Source organism: Nycticebus coucang, chromosome 6 (assembly GCF_027406575.1).
Source record: "Nycticebus coucang isolate mNycCou1 chromosome 6, mNycCou1.pri, whole genome shotgun sequence".
Taxonomy (NCBI): domain Eukaryota; kingdom Metazoa; phylum Chordata; class Mammalia; order Primates; family Lorisidae; genus Nycticebus; species Nycticebus coucang.
In genome coordinates this window covers 76,889,890-76,906,333 of record NC_069785.1, presented here as the reverse complement: position 1 = coordinate 76,906,333, position 16,444 = coordinate 76,889,890, and the positions used below count along the sequence as shown (strand labels likewise).

Sequence of the window (16,444 nt, the reverse complement as noted above, 5' to 3'; positions counted from 1 at the left end):
CTCTTGCCTCAGTTCTTTTTTTTTTTTTTAGTAGAAACAGGGTCTTACTTTTTGCTCAAGCTGGTCTTGAACTCATGAGCTCAAGCAGTCCACCTGCCTTGGACTCTCAGAGTGCCAGGATTACAGGCGTAAGCCACTGCATCCGGCCTGATGGAGTATATGTTGAGAAGTAAAGTTTATATTTTTCATTTGTATCTTTTAATTCCATTTTCCTATGAACTTTTAGAAGTGCCCTTGTATGCAATAACAAGGATTAATCTCACAAGCACAATGTTGAACAGAAGGCCGACGTTAGGAGTACATACTGTATAATTCTATTTATATGAAGTTCAAATGCAGACAAAACTAATTTATGATGTTAGAAGCTAGAATAGTGGGGGGTGGGGAAATGACTCCAAGGGAGCACAAAGAGATGGCTGGGATGCTGGTAATTGTCTTCTTTTTGATCCAGGTGCTGGTTGTAACAGGTGTTTTCTCTTTATGAGAATATTTTCTGCACAGATATCATGCTTCAATAAACATTTAGCCAAAAAAGTATACATACTTTGTGACATGGCCTCAAAAATATACAGTGTAACATGAGTGAAATTACAAGTAAAAATTGACAAATATGCATCATAAAAGGGATTCTCAGAAATTAATAGAGCAAGAAAACCGAAAGGTAAGTGAAGTGGCTGGGCTTGGTGGCTCATGCCTGTAATCTTAGCAGTCTGGGAGGCCAAGGCAGGGATTGCTTGAGCTCAGGAGTTGGAGACCAACCTGAGCAAGATTGAGAGCCCATATCTATTAAAAACAGAAAAAACTATCTGGGCATAGTGGTGGGTGCCTATAATCCCAGCTACTTGGGAGGCCGAGGCAATAGGATTGCGTAAGCCCAAGAGTTTGAGACTCTGTCTCAAAAAAAAAAATTAAGTGAGGAAATAGAGAATATGTAATCAATAAAATTAACAAGACTGACCTAATGAAAATGTAAAAATCATAACCCTAACACTTCAAGAATAAACACTCTTTTCAAACTTGTATGAAAATCTACAAATATTGATATTCTTCTAAGCAAGTTTTAATAGTTACCAAATAATATCATCCTACCCATATTCTGACAACAATGCCATGAAATTAGATCAAAAACAAAAGTGTCAAGAAAAATAACACATACATTTGAAAATTTAAAGGCATGGATCTAAAATAATTCATGAGCCAAAGAACAAACCTCATGGAAATAAAATATTTAAAACTAAATGACAAAGCAAACACTATCAAAACTTGGGGGATGCTGTGAAAATGGTACTTAGGGGGGTATTAATGGCTATAAATGCATGTATTAAAATGAAGAAAGTTTAAAAATTCATGAATTCAAAACTGAACTCAGAAGGTAAACAGTGAGCCATGTGTTGGTCTCATCTGAAAGAGCCTGTGCCTTACATGCATGCAGTGCCATTGGGGAAAAAATTATGGCGTTGGTACCAAGGGGATTCTGGGCAGCCTCACAAAAGGGTTCCACAGTTCAGTGTGATATTTGCAAAAGGACATCTGTGAGAAGACCCAGTGAGGGCTGAGTCATGCCTGCTGACCTCCCAGACTTCACCCTGGCAGGCTGGCTCTGGGTCACAGGCTAGCTCTCCACGCAGTCAGTGTGGGGTGAAGACTCCACCTGATTTACAGTTAACACCTTGCTCTGGGTTCATCCCACCACGAGTGGCACCTGTCATCGCTGAGCTGAGACTATGTCTGGTGCTCATCTAACTTGCCCCAGGTGACATCCCCTCTGACAATATCTCAGGACCACAGCAACTCAAGATGAAGGGGAGGAGACCTGGTGGGAGATGGATAACACTCTTCATATGTGTGTACTGATTGGAACCAGGTAAAGGTCCCTGAGTTGGGTGGTATTAATGTCACATTTCTGTACATGTTTATATGTGCATGCAAAAAATGGTCTGAAAAGACATATCTTACCCTAGTGAGAGTGGTTACCACCAGAGAGAGCTTTGGGATTGCAGGTGATTCTCAAAAGAAGCTTCAGTTTATCAATAACCTATTTTAGTACAAGAATACCCTCATATGTTACTTGTAATTTGATAAAAATCATTTTAGAAAAAGATGTGAAGGAATATAAAATTTTGACTCTGGTTTTTGTTGGCTGGGAAATTATAAATAATAAATTATGTTTTCCACAAAACTGTGTTTTTCAATTCCCGTAACAGCACTAACAATAGAACTTTCTGTTACGACAAAAATGCTAAAAAAAAAAAAGCTCTATAGCTCTGCTGTCCAAATAAACAGTAGCCACTAGCAATGTACGGCCGGTGAGCATTTGAAAGGTGGCTACTGGGATTGAGGAGCTGTGTTTTAAATTTTATTTCACTTTACTTAAAATATAAATTTAAATGACCACATGTGGCTAGTGGCTATTGTGGTGGACGGCGCTGTTCTGCAAAGAGCACATACTACTTTGTTGCCTTATTTCCAAGGGTTATTTTTCCATTTTTAATAATTGAGGTATAGCAAATACAATAAAGTACACAACTCTTTTTTTTTTTTTTTTTTGCAGTTTTTGGCCAGGGCTGGGTTTGAACCTGCCACCTCCAGCATATGGGGCCGGCGCCCTACTCCCTTGAGCCACAGGCACCACCCAAAGTACACAAATCTTAAGCATAGAGTTTGATGGATTTTTACATAGGCATACAACCATGTAACCACCACCCAGATAAAGATATAGAATGTTTCTGCCACCTCAGGTGCCTCCTTTGAGCCCTCTCCTGATCCTAGTTAGTACCTTCCAATAATATTCTTATTTCTTTCACCAAAAATGTGTCTTGCCTGTTTTTGAAGTTCTCATAAATGAAATCATGCATTGTATATTCTTTTGTGCCTGGCTTCTTACACTCAGCATTATGATGTACGTGTTGCCTGTAAGCGCAGCCTGTACTTGCCTGTATAGTATCCATTGTGTGAGTAAGGCATGGGTTAGTCCCCCTATTCTACTACTGGTGGATATTTGGGTGGTCTCCAGTCTAGGGGTATCATAAATAAAGCCACTATGAACACCCTTCATTTGTATCCACCAAAAGGATACAATGGCACAAAAAAGAGTTCTAGTTGAAGCACGTATTACTTTTATAATCCGGAAAACATGCTACTTCAAGAAATAAAAGAGACAGCAGGAGCGACCCCTTTATAGACAAACTAAAATTAGTGGCAAATTTCACAATATATAAAATATATTATCCTGCACTTAATCTGATTTATAGAAGTATGGGAAAGAGGTTTGGCTTGGTGGCTAAGAGATGTGACATTAGAATCAGACAACCAAAGAACAAACCTCAACCCTGCAAATCACCAGCTGTGTGACCTTTAACCAATTACTAACCTTCTCTGTTCTTTAACTATATACTATTCCTCCAAGCAAGATTTGCCTGCAGATTAGAATAATCGTATCACCTTACAGGATTGTTGTATGCTTATAAAAATCCATAGTATATGCCTACAATATGGTAAGAGTTTGATAAATATTAGCTACTGATTATACTAATATTAGGTAGTGACCATTAGCATTCTTAGTCTGTCTAGATATGTGATAAGCCACTTTTATTATGAAGAATTTGATAATTTCCAAATCCTGTTCCTTCCCCATTTCGACCTTGATCAATTCTTATGAAGTTCCTTTCTAATTTCTATGATCATAGCAGTTTTTCCTCTCAAGTGGTTAGATGCTTTGAATGGCTTTTAGACTCAATTTAAGAACCAGTTTGCAAGAGTGTTGCTAAGAGAAAATGCATCTAATTTGCCAAAACCAAATTAACTCCTAATACACAAGGGGCTATGTTAAGCATAAACAGTTAATAAAAATATAAACACTTTTGTTCTCCTTGTCCCATGTGGATTTCAACTTAATTATTAAACTTCCATTCATATGTCCAAACAAAACATAGCTAGCACAATTTAAAAAAAAATCATACTATCTTCAAATTACTTGTTCAATCACAAGATGATACAAAGTCTTTCCAACTAATTTAACCCAACAAGTTAAATTAGTTTTCATTTTCATTAAATTAGGTTTCTTTTTCTATCCATCCTGGGGTCTTTGGAAGGCTTTTAAAAAAATTCACAAGTCTCATTAGCAGCAGTGGTCCTATTTCGAATGAAATGCTAATATTGCAAGATGTTTAAAAATTTAATCTCTCTCGATGCCAGTCACAGCAGATCTTTCATTTTCAATATAATATTATTCTCTATTGGGTCCTAAGGCAAAATCTTGTCATTGAACATACAGGTGTGAGTGGGTGTGCTTCAAATGCAATCAGTTAATGGACACGTTAGTTACAACAGAAACAGCTGTGCTTGCTCCATCACCAACTGCCCAGCAGAACTTCTCCTATCCATCCCTTTACGCTGGAGATTTATAAGGTAAAAGTATTCGTTAGGTCAGACTTGACAATTCATGGCCCCTACAAGGGGCTATTCATATGTCTGGGTCTCTGGGCGTGGCTTTTTGCAGAGTATGCACCTCATTCCTGAAAGGACAGGGTCCCCCAGTTTCCCTTGCTTAATGCTCACAAAGTCATGGTCCTTTATCTGTAGGTGATGTCTCTTGTACAGTGGCAGGTCCCTCTTCCCCGAGTGTCCCGTAACTGGGGCTCTGATATTAACAAATCTGGGGTTAGGCAGTCATAGCAAGATGCCATTTCCTTCCCTTTCCCTACCAAAATGTATTTTCCTGAGCTCCAGGAGGAAAAACTGAACACCATCAGGGAATAGCAGTCTAGACACATATTGACTAAACTAATCTTTGGAGATGTTAGCTTTAGTTGTGGTTGTTATTCAAATGTTGTGGGTAGAGGGCAGCCTTCTGGACACAAGAGGACCCCACCCCAGCTGTTTCTTTCTCAAAGGAGCCCTGCCTGCCTTTGTTCTTTTTTATTAATGGGCTTATTATACTGATCTTAAAGATGGTTCTCATTCCAGCTGATCTTCAGGAAATACTTAGAGGTGGGGGAGGCACTCCTTTCAAATCACCTTTCTGAAGACAGGTTTCTGATCTGATTCAAGGCTATATCCTGGGCATCTGGTTTCTGTAGCTCAAAGAATTACTGCTCCTGATAAATTGCTCTGAGTTCTGAGGCTACTGCTGTCATATTGCATTCTTTGACCATATTCCAGGTCCCCCCCTGCACGCACACACACACACACACACACACACACACACACACACACACACACACACACACACACACCCTTGTCATTAGATTCCATTGCCATGTAATATCCAAGTGAATTTTATGACAAAACACACTGGAGAGAGCTTGGCTAGGACAGCACCTGGAGCCCACAGTAAAGGCTCACAGAAGGTGCCCTGATTGAAAAGTTTGGAGCTCTGGAGTGAGGGACAGAGGGAGGAGTTATACCTGCTCACCTCTGCAGGTTCTCAGAGCACTTGCCAGGGGCATTCAGGCCTGAGGGGTAGGAGCAGGGGAAACACAATTTAAACTGCTCAACGATGGTTTCCAGGGGTTGAGGGGAGAGAGTGAATAGTGAACTCCCCATTCCTGGATAAGTATAAGCCAAGGATGCACAACCATCTGATAGGAACACCGTAAAAAGAAATTAAAACCTATAATAGGTAGTTGAATTGTAACAACTGAAAAGAGAACAGAGAGGAGTAAGGGGGAGGAAATGAAATAACAAAATTTAAAAGGAGATTGGAAGGAAGGCCAGACATTTGATCAGAAACTGGTGAGGTCCTGAGAGGACTGGTATCTTGGTGGGCAGTAAGCAGAGTGTCCTTGTCCTCCAGCACCTACTCATTCCTGTCCTGTGGGCTGAGCCTGTGGGCCTGGCCTTGCCCAGGGAGCACAAGGTCTAGCCAAGCAGTATTTGTCCATCCACTGGGGGCCTGGGCCCTGGACAAAGAAGGAGCAGGACTCACAGCTCTTCTGTACTTTCTCTAGTAGGTACATTGTACTCGAGGGGGTCTCTAGAAGGGCCCCCAATTCTTAGGACAGGAAGGAATAGAAAGGAGCTCTTTTTCCCCACTGGAGACTTGTGACTAGAGAATTGGGTTGGGCCCAAATTGTTGAACACTCAGTGGCCCAGCCAGGCCTATTCCCACAAGCAGTTATGTGGGTGGATTCCTGGCCAGTCCTAGGAATGGAGCCAGTCCCTGTCCCCTGCTCGGACGCCAGGTGTGCTGGTAGAACAAAGTAGCCATCTTCCTAACAGATGATACTTCTGAGTTCTGTCCCTGGAAATGGGGTGGGCTGTAGTGGCAAGCCTTGGGTGGTGACCTGGAGCAAGGCTCTGGCTGTGCCTCAAAGGAGGGATTTTTTTTTCTGTAAGAGCTTTCCTGGTCTGGGGAAGGGACATGGGCTTGGGAAGTGTCACAGCCACAACCTGTGCCAGGAGGCAGGCTTGGGGCTAGAAAAGATGCTGGGTATCTGGACTTGGGCCTATTCCCAGCCTGGACCTGATAGACCTGATATCCACAGAGGGGAGGAAAGAGAAGAGGCTGGAAGCAGGAAGAAGGTAGGGTGAGATGGACTCTGGACTCTATCTGCTCCTCTCATTCTGTTCAATTCTGCTTCCACCCTCCCTCTTCTCCCTTATAGAGCCTGCCCCCAGCCCTTCAGGCTAGTCAGAAGTGCAGCACCTGCTTCCACCCCCATATCCCTGTTCCCCACCCAGGAAAAGCCCCATTTCAAGGACTATTAAATCCGTGTGCTTTTATCCCCCATTACACAAGTGCACCCATCTTAGCACACCCCAATGGCTGCCCACCTCTGAGAGGCACACATTTGGCTCCCAGGTTAAAGGTGCCTGCTTTTTCTGTAGAATCAACTCTCTTGGGCCTCTATCCCCAACCCTCAACTCCGTCCACTCCACATCATTTGCTGCTGTGTAGTTTGTGTTATTTGTGACTTCTCTTGTGCAAGCCACAACAGTCTTGTTCCTATGACTCTAACCCCCTCACTGACTTCCTAGAGAACTCAGAGGCTGATGTTGAGACTCAGAAACTAGGCAGTTTTGACACCATACACAGCTACACCCCATCACAACGACATCCCAACCCAAAGAGGATGGTGTATACAGTCAAGTGCAAATGCACAAGCACACACACTCCCATAGCTCCCTGTGTTCAGAGTCTGCACACACACACCCCTCCCTTCTTGACTTTTCCCCCACTGACTTCCAGCCTGCCCCCACCCCATATGGTTTCCTCACCGCACCCTGGAAGGTGGAGGCCCGGAGGAGAGCTCGGTGCAAACACCTGACAAAATGACAGGACAGTCTGATAAACACCGGAATCACACAAAGGATCGCAACGGGAGGCTCCCAGGGGGCTCCCTCCTTCTGCGGTTTCCTCCTCCGTTCCTCAGGCCTCCTCTGTCCCCTGACAAAAAGTCACCGAGCCCGGTTCAAATCAATTACTTTATTGGCTGTTTACATACAGACGAGTTTAGAAAAGGGCACGGGTGCCGGGGGGCTACTCCGCCCCGGGCCGCGCTTGTGCTGCGCTTCGCCGAGAGGGCCGGTCCCGACGACAGAAAGTCCCCTCACCCCACCCGGCCAATTTCCTGCAAAAAACGAAAAAAGGACCCCAGCCCGTGCCGCCGCGCCGCGTGCCCCCTCCCTCCCGCCGCCCGCCCCTCGCCCTCCCCCCCCCTCACTACACGGTCACACTTTACAGAACACAGACTTCTCCTACACAGTACGCTTGTCTAGGACTACACGCCGGGCAAACGCCGTTCCCGCGGAGGGGGGCGGGCGGGGAGAAGCGCGCGCGGGGGAGACCCGGGGCCCGAGACCCCACCGCGCAGTCCGCCAGGCTCGGTGCGCACCGGGGCGCCAGCCCCCGGGAGAGACGCGGCCCGCAGGCTCCCTACGCCCCCGGCGCTTCCCGGCTTGGGTCTGGGCCCGGCGGATCTCCCGAAACCCCAACACCCTGATGCGAGACTGGCCCAGGACCAAGTCGGCGCCCGGGGCAGAAAAGGGGCGCGTGGCCCTGCGGCGCTTCAAGTTAGGGGAGAGACCAGAGAAAATAGGCTCCCTCTGCCGCCTCCGACGCGCACCTCGCAGTCTTCCCACAGGCTGCGGAGGAGGTTAGCACCAGATCCAGAATGCCGCTGTCTTTGAAAACAACGAAAATACGCAAATCTGAGCGCGGAGCTGAAAGGTGCCCCAGACACCCGGCTCAGCCCCAACTGCACGGAAGCAGGGTGGGGGTGGGAGGACAGAAGGATTTGGTTCCCCGTCGGCAGGAGGCCTTTGTAACTAAAAGCTAGGGGTGGCCGTGAATCCTGGCTTCTGAGACATACAATCCCGAAGGGCAGAGTAGGGGGGTCAAGGCGGGACCCCACAGCGCTCCACCTCAGGACATCTATCGGCGGTCCCCGGACGCCCAGGAGCCACAGCGTTATCATCAGAGGTTCAACGTCTTCGCGCGATTCCTCTGCCCACAGTGGGGAGGGCGGTGCTGCGGTTTTCCAGATAATCACCAAAGGACAGAGGGGCGTAGATCTTGCTTCCTCGTCAGCAGGTTGCATCCTATACGGTGGGGGAGGGGCACTGCTGGATCGGAGGTTTCAGCCCGAGGGAGAATGACCGCCGTGGGTGGTCGGAGGACGTGAAAAGCGACCACTCCTTACTAGAAGTCCCCAGTGGTGAAGTGGGGAGTGGTAAAGGGGTGGAGTAAGTGAAGGTCAGGGTAGGGGTATTGGTCCTGACAGCTCTAAGCTTCTGCTCCCAGGCACCCAAGGTAGGGGTTGGGAATGGACGGGCCGGGGGGACCGGAGGTTCAGCCCGCGGTCTGCCTGTAGTTGCCGTTAATCTCCTGGCCTATGTTGACTGCCTCAGCGCCCAGGGGCAGCCGGTCGCTGTACTCGGAGCCCGCCTCGAACTCCTCTTGGTTGGTCTTGGACTGGGACTCCACCAGCGAGCAGGCTGCCAAGCTCTCCTCCCTCTGCAGGCCTCCACTTGGGTCCCCCTGCTCCGCGTCTTCGTCAAGGCCCTCCCCCGGGGCCTCCTCTGGCTCCTCGCCGCCTGCCTCACCGCCTGCCTGGTAGCTTTTCTCCGACTCGAGATAGGAGGCACGCGGGTCGAAGTCGGCGGCGATGCGCTTCTCCATAGGGTCCGGGGCCTGGGGCCGCAAGATCAGACGGTAGGGCTTGCCCGGGTGTTTGGCCAGCAGATGGCAGCAGGCGGCACCCAGCAGGGGCACGGTGGCCAGCACCAGGAGGAATACGCTCACCGCCACGATGACCAGCAGCGAGGGCAGCTCCTTCTTTGTGGCAAACACCACTTGCACGTGGCAGGCCTCGCCCGCCAGCGCCAGGCACACGGAGTAGTTGGTGCCAGGCCGCAGGCCTCGGAACCAGTAGGCGTTGACGCCCTCCTCCACCCGCGACCATTGCACTGCCGCCCCGCCCCCCGCGGGACACAGATAGAGAAGGCGCAGGGGCCGCCGCCCAGGACGCCCAGCTCCGCCAGCCCCGCCCGGTCCGGAGCCCCAAGGCGAAGCTAGCGGTGTCAGCTGCACCCGTGCCTCGCGCTCCGCCACGTCCAGGGCGATGACACCCAGCTCAAAGACGTGAGGCTTGAGCTCTGCGCTCTGATTGAACGCGTGGTTAGACACGTACTGAGAGGGGTCCCCGTGACCACAGTGCTGCTTCTCCGCCCGATCCGCAGCGGTCTGGTCTTCAGCCTCTTCTCCCTCACCTACCTCCTCTTCGGTCTCCGCTTCCGCTTCCGCAAATACGCTAACCCTGGCCAGACCTTGACCTTTGATTTTGCCCTCGGGTTTGGAGGGCAAGACGCTGTTGCCTCTGCCCTTGGCTGTGGACTTGCGCTCAGAGGTCGGGACCTGCCCATCGGGTTCTCCCCCAGCGCCAGGAGCGTGTTTTGGAGGCCCAGCTGCCACCACCGCCACGCGTACTGATGTAGAGTTGGAGCCCAGCTCGTTGTATGCACGGCATGTATAGACGCCTGCCTCCTTGGCACTTAAGACCGGCACCAACAGGGAGCCATTTGTGAGGGCCAAGAAGCGGGGGATAGCTGGGGGCGCAGGCCAAGCTGGTGCCGGAGTCGGGGTGGGAGACTCGGTCTGCGTCAACACGTCCCCATCTCCTTCTCCCTCCTCCTCCTCTGCCTGGTCCCCATCGTCCTCCCCGCTCTCGACTGGTGGCTGCAAGACTACGGTGCCACCCGGAATCTGAAGTTGCCATTGCAAGCGGGGAGTGGGGTGGCCGTCGGCTAAGCAGTGTAAAATGAACGCCAAGCCCGCGCGCAGTGGGGTGCCCGGTGTGTCGGGTTGAGGCTCCCCACTTAGACGCACGCTAGGCGGTGCACAGGGCAGGGCGGGCAGGCGGTGCACCGGAACCCCCTGCAGCGCGGGAGGCGAGGCACACGCAATGGAGTCCGGTTCAGGTAAGGACACCCGGGTGCTCGCTGCCCAGGCCTGCAGCCACACAAGGCCGCATCCACAGTGGAAGGGATTGTGATAGAGTTGCAGGTGTGACAGCGCGCTTAGCGCGTCGAAGGTGCCGGGCTCCAGCGTTCGCAGCCGGTTGTTGTTGATGCGCAGGGAGCGCAGGTCGGGCAGCGCGCCCAGGGCGTCCCGGGGCAGCGAGCCCAGGCGGTTGTGGTTCATTTTGAGCAGCTGCAGCGCGCTCAGGTTACGCAGGTCGCTCCACGGGAAGCTGGATATGAGGTTGTGGCTTAGGTCGAGGTTCTTAAGCTGGCTTAGCACAGCCAGTGCACCTGGCTCCACGGTGCGCACTTCATTATGCGCCAGCCAAAGTGATGTTACCTGCGTGACGTCGGTGAAAGCCCCGCGCCGTAGAACCGTGATCTTGTTGGCCGACAGGCTAAGCGTGGTCACATTGGCCGGCAGTCCTTCGGGCACCTCCCGTAACTCCTTGTACGCGCAGTCGGCGAACTGGTGAGCGTACTTGTCCACGCAGGCGCATGGCTCCGGGCACGCTTCAGCCATTCCTAGCAGAGCCCAGGCCAACCACAGGGCCCAAAGGGGCGCCATCGCGGCTCCTGCAGATGGAAGCCGGGGAAAGAGGGGAGAAGATGACTCACGGAGCCCCTGCTTTTCTCCCCTACCAAGCTCTGCGTCCCCAAACCTGCCTAGCATAGGTCCCAGGGCTCCTCTGTGCTCAGTAATCTCCTTTACGCCCAGGATCCTCTCTTGGGAGGTCAATTAAAGTCGCGAAGTTCAACGGATGCTCCCTCTCAAGCCCCTGGCTTTCTTTTCCAGGATCCCAATACATTGCTCTTTTCCTTACTTATCTTGTCACCCTGGAGCTGGCCCCTCTGTAGACTCCACTACTTGCTGGTCTACAAGTAGGCTCTGCACTGTACCCCTCTCTGTTTCCAAGCCCTCGTTTAACCCGGTTAAAAGATACACAGAATGGATATTTTTGTCCATGACTGCCTGTCCTCCCTGGAGCCCTTTGTCCCAGGCCCAGCACTCACACACATGCCCATGCAGGTGCACAACAATACAAACAGATGCCAGGGCTTTGCCATCAAACTGCGAACTTCTGCAGGGGTTTAGACGACTTGATGCTTTATCCGGAGTTCACAACATATTTATTGACACACACGTAGCCCCCCACACATACAGGATACAATATACCCTGAAGACCTCATTGTTCTCTCAACTGAACCCAGCATTTGTGAAGTGTTTTCCACCACGGCACAAAGCGCTTTTCTAGCCATTGTAAGAACTGAAAGACACAGGACACAAGTTCTCCCACAAAGTAATCCACACACGGGAACACAGGAGATCACTTGTGCCTGTACACAGCCCTTCACTAGGACTGAAACCTTAGCGGATAAATAATACCAAGAACTTGCCGATGTGGCTTGAGTTGTGGAATCTGGGGAAGCCAAACTCCACGCCATTCTCTGGCTGTTGCTTAAGTCACCTGCCCTAGGCGCTGGGCTAGCCTTCAGTATAAAGAGGGAGGTCCTCCTCCATATCTCCACCAGGTGCGTTCAAGCAACTATTACTAAAGCTTCTCCCTCTGGTGAGGGCAGACAGAGGAGCCCCTAGCCAAAAGGTTAAGGGGGTTGCTACTAGCTAATGAAGCTGGAGAAGATTGAAGATTCTATGTCTTTCTCCATAGCTCCACGAAGCCTGAGGGTCCCCCTTAAAACCTTATCCCCAGACACACAAACACACTTCCACAGACTCCCCGCCCCCACCCAGGGTGCCACCCAGGGTGTCAGCAGAGCCCCTCCTACACTTTGTTTTAGAGAACCAGCTTCCCCCACTCTGCCTCCAGTGGGAAGAATCCTCCCCCTTGTTCCTCCCAGATGGCATCTACAGGATTTGGCGCCCTAGGCTGGACCAACCCCACCAGCCTTGAGGTTGTGGGACTTACCTGCTGTTCGCTGACTCCCAGTACACTGCCCTCTGGCTGCAACCCCTTGTCCAGAGGTGTGGAGGAGCAGGGACCCCAATCCAAGGAAGCTTCCAGCATCTGTTGCTGAGGCTGTAGAGAAAACCTGGGAAGGGCAGAGAAAAGAACAGGTGAGTTCGGGGACTCCCTGTCCAGAAGTCCCACTTCAGTTTTTCCTTTGGCGTTCATTCCCCACATCATCTGCCCCCACTTCACTGGGTGCAGGTTGCAGAGCCTCCTTGCAGGCTCCCAGGCTTGGCGGGGACCCACACAGCCTCTCCCACTTTCTGCATCTTCTACATTTGTCAAAGACATAGAGACCCTCCCTGAGGTCAAGACACCTCGGCTTAGCTCTTCCTATCCCACTGCCTCCCCATAACCCATATCCCCCCACATTTACACACCCGCGGACATTGTCAGTATCCCACATCACACTACCCCCCCATGTTCAAACACATTCACACACAGAGACCCTCTCAACCTCCAAACAGGCGACCCTCCCACGTTGGAAGTATCTATTGTCCTGTAATAATCACAAGTGTCCTGTGCTCTCGCTACCTTCACACGCATTTTCACAGGCACACCTTCACCCAGGACACTCACTGTCCTACCTCTCCATACACACACATTCATGCACACTCACCCTCACGCGCCCGTCCCGCCAGCGCCCTTGAGCTTCACTGCTAATTGAATGCGAGCAGCTTTTCCGCCCTGCAACACGTGAGACAAACCATCTTTGAGGAATTTGGGGGAAGGAAAAGCGCGCAGCTGGGGTGGGGGGGAAGGCGTGTCTTTGCCTTTAAACTCTTTTTGCAAATGCCGGCGGTGGCGCAGACAGAACTGGAGTGGGACCCGCTGGTGCTGCGCGCAGCCGGGCTCGCGCGGACCTTTCCCTCCGCACCCTCCCTGCTAGCCTCCTCCTCCCCAAGCCACGTTCAACATGATGCATAATTGATAGTGTTAGCAGAGCGCCTCGCCCTCCCTGCCATTTTTGCCTGGATCTGGGCTGATACAAACCCAGTTCTCCCCCGCCCCCCTCAGTCTAACCCGGAGGCGAGAACCCGAGGCCCTGAGGGCGTGGGGGGAAGGGATGCCCCCCTCCACAACCCATCGGGCCCCTGCCCAGTCTTTTAAGCTGGAACTCTTTACGTCTCTTTTGTGGCTAACCCAACGCCAGAAGCCCACTGCGCAACGCCCTGGCCTGTGCGCACCGCGGAATGGGGTGGGGCAGGGTGAAGCTAGTCTGAGTGCGCCCAAGCACCTCACTCTCGGCCACCTCCAGGCGAATGGGGCACCGAGGCTGCAGACAGTGGCACAGACAGGGATGATTCCAAACGTCTGCTCCTCTTGAGCGCAGTGGGCTGGGGACTTGTGGCCAAAGCATTTCTTCCCTCTATCCGGTATCTTTACAATGTCACACACACACACACACACACACACACACACACACACACACACACACACACACACACACCATCAGCCACACACACACTATCCATCAAAGCTGCGGTGGCCGCCACCGCCCCGCCGTCTCACACCCTCACACAACAGCCGGCTTCAGCAGACTCGCTGCTCGCGACTCTCGCGCTCCCTATCTCTGACGAAACCCCGACATTTCTTTTAGCGACAAGGGGGCGGAGGCGGGGGGATGTCGTGGCATTTTGCTAAAACCCCATTTCCGCCCCCCATTCCCCAATGCTTACGGCAGCCCTGGAGACAGAGCTGCTGGCCAGAACCCGAAAAGCCGTAAGGGCTCAGGGAGACACGCGGAGCCCCAGTCCCACCTCCACCCCCACCCCTGTTCTTTCTGTAGACACTGAGCTAGCTCACTGAGTGCACGTGTTCCCCCAGCTCTTACCCAGGCCGTGGGGATCGCTCAGTGTGGATCAATGGCTGGAGTTTGGGGCTCTGCGGAGATCAATACCCCCATTTCAGTGTTGAGCATTTTAATGAGCTGGGAAGGGGGTGGGGAAGACAGACTGGCTGGGAGGCAGCATCTAAAGAGACCACCCGGCCCGAGGTTCCGAGGATTCTTTGTAAATTAAATATGAACAAACTGGTGCACAGACACTCCGCGTCCCTCCCTCTGTCCCACTCCTGCTGTCTACAGGAGGCCCAGTGGCCCAGCGCAGCTTGCTCAGCGGAGTTCAGAACCCAGAACTTCACTCTGCCTGCTCGTGTCTGGGATCCCCACCAGCCCACCTTGGAGGAGGGCGCCCCTGGGAGAAAGTGGCTTCAAGAAGGGCCGTAGGGTGAGAGCACTGTGACCCATTCCCCCAGGAACCCTGCGTGGGACAACTGGGAGAGAGTCCAGAGCCCAGACTCATTCCCTGAGGTTTGGAGGCCTTGTTGGGCCCTGGGGTGACTCAGGCGGCCTGAATAGCATGGCCTTCTTTGTCTAGGGAGCAAAGGGTGGGGGGTCCTCCTGGGCATGCTGTCTGCATCTGGGGAACCCTGAAGGGCGGTCCTGGGAGCCTTGCCCAGAGAAGAGGGATCCGAGGAACCAGGGGCTCGGTCGCGGGCCATAGAGAGTGGGGTCCTTGATGGCAGGTCCAGAGACTTCGGGCTGAGGAAAGAGCACCAGGCATGGAGACAGAAAGGGAAGTTCGGGCGTGGAGACTCAAGGTTTGTTTGCCCTCCCCTCCGTTTTCATCTCTTTTCTAGTTTTTTTTTTCTGCATTCGGTGGAGGAGGAGACAACTGGGAAGGGACCAGAGACCGGAGGATAGAGTCAGGGGAGTGTTAGGGAGAATGGGCTCGCCGCTAGCTGCCTGCCCAGAGTTTCCCAGGACTGCAGCAGGTACCCATTCCACAAGCGACCCCGTAACCCTTGGGGCCCGCCGACCAAGAAAATCCCCCTTTCCTTGCTTTCTTGTTGGCGTTACAGAAGCTCGGGACTCGGCCAGGAGATGAGGCTCCAGGAGCCTGGAGGAGGACAGCTAAGAGCGCGGTGGCCACCCCGGTGAGGACGCTGACTCCTGCGCCCCGCTGCTCTAGCCAACGCTTTTGTTCCCCAGCCTACCCTGGGGGAAAGACGCCCCTTACCCCCGCCTTCGACCCTGGAGAGCTCAGTGCCCGCCTCGGCACGGCTGGAGCCCGAGGCACCCGGGGCAGAGTCCGCGGAGGTGGGAGGCGCGGCTTCTGGTTCAGCAGCTAGAAAACAGCGCAGCTAGCACCTCGTCCGTAGCCACCAGAGCACCGAAGCTGGCTTAACGTTTATAATGTTAATAATGATACAATTACTTGAGGGCTGGGGAACCAGGAGGGAAGATACCACCCCCGCCGCCCACGTCTTTGATCTTTAAAGAAACAGGCACCTAATCAGGTGGCTGGAAGAAGGGGTCCGGGAGAGGAAGGATACCAGGCTCCAAGCCGCCAGCACTGAGGGACCCAGATTCATAGAATCTGCCGAATCTGGACTAAGGCTTTTCACCAGGGTGAGGTGCCGATCCCAGACAGACCCACGGGAGAGAGCTGGAGCCCCTAGCCGCTTTATGTGGATCGACCTCTAAATTCAACAGTACGGACCCGGAGCGTGGGGAAGAGTTGAAACCCGCAGGATCCGGGGACTTGCTCCCCCAGCTCTGCTGGTTGGTGTCTGGGGCCCAGCCCTGGTCCGCGCGCGCCCCCTGCTGGACAGAGCCCGCCGGGCGCAGAGGCGGGGCAATGGCGGAGAGTGCCGGGCCTACAGGGCTGCGGCGAAAGCGCTGCCGGGGCTCTTCAGTACCCCGACGCAGTGTTCCAGTGGTCGCGCTTAACCAAGACCGGGCAGACTTTCCTTGCCGTGCCCACCAAGCCTACGTCCCAGGAATCTGCAACCTACCCTCTCCACCTCAGGTGCGGTCCCTGCCTCGAGTCCCATAGGGTTTCCAGCTCCTAGGGCACCCCCTAGTTCTCCTGGAGCCACTAACCAATGAGCTTGGTGCTGCCGGGACGAAAGCTTCCTGAACATCTCCCCACCCTCCTCGGTGCAGCAGGAGCTCCTCTGGGGCTTATAAAACGTCTGAGATCTGAAAGAGACAATCTGTTGGCTCTAAG

At 52.3% G+C, this 16,444-nt stretch overlaps 1 protein-coding gene across 5 annotated transcripts; it reads right to left on the bottom strand.

The window, feature by feature from the left end:
- Positions 1 to 8,789: 8,789 nt before the first annotated feature.
- Positions 8,790 to 15,624, bottom strand: ISLR2 (immunoglobulin superfamily containing leucine rich repeat 2). Of its 5 annotated transcripts, XM_053595942.1 has the most exons (5): positions 15,452 to 15,624; positions 14,266 to 14,315; positions 13,051 to 13,118; positions 12,390 to 12,513; positions 8,790 to 11,037 (listed from the first exon to the last, which is right to left on the bottom strand). In XM_053595942.1, exon 5 carries the CDS (start codon positions 11,027 to 11,029, stop codon positions 8,792 to 8,794), a length of 2,238 nt encoding a protein of 745 aa, XP_053451917.1. In that variant the 5' UTR covers positions 11,030 to 11,037; positions 12,390 to 12,513; positions 13,051 to 13,118; positions 14,266 to 14,315; positions 15,452 to 15,624; the 3' UTR covers positions 8,790 to 8,791. The 5 variants fall into 5 exon arrangements, with proteins under 5 accessions (XP_053451917.1, XP_053451919.1, XP_053451918.1 ...); XM_053595944.1 differs by lacking the exon at positions 13,051 to 13,118; XM_053595943.1 differs by lacking the exons at positions 13,051 to 13,118; positions 14,266 to 14,315.
- Between the last annotated feature and the right edge of the window lie 820 nt (positions 15,625 to 16,444).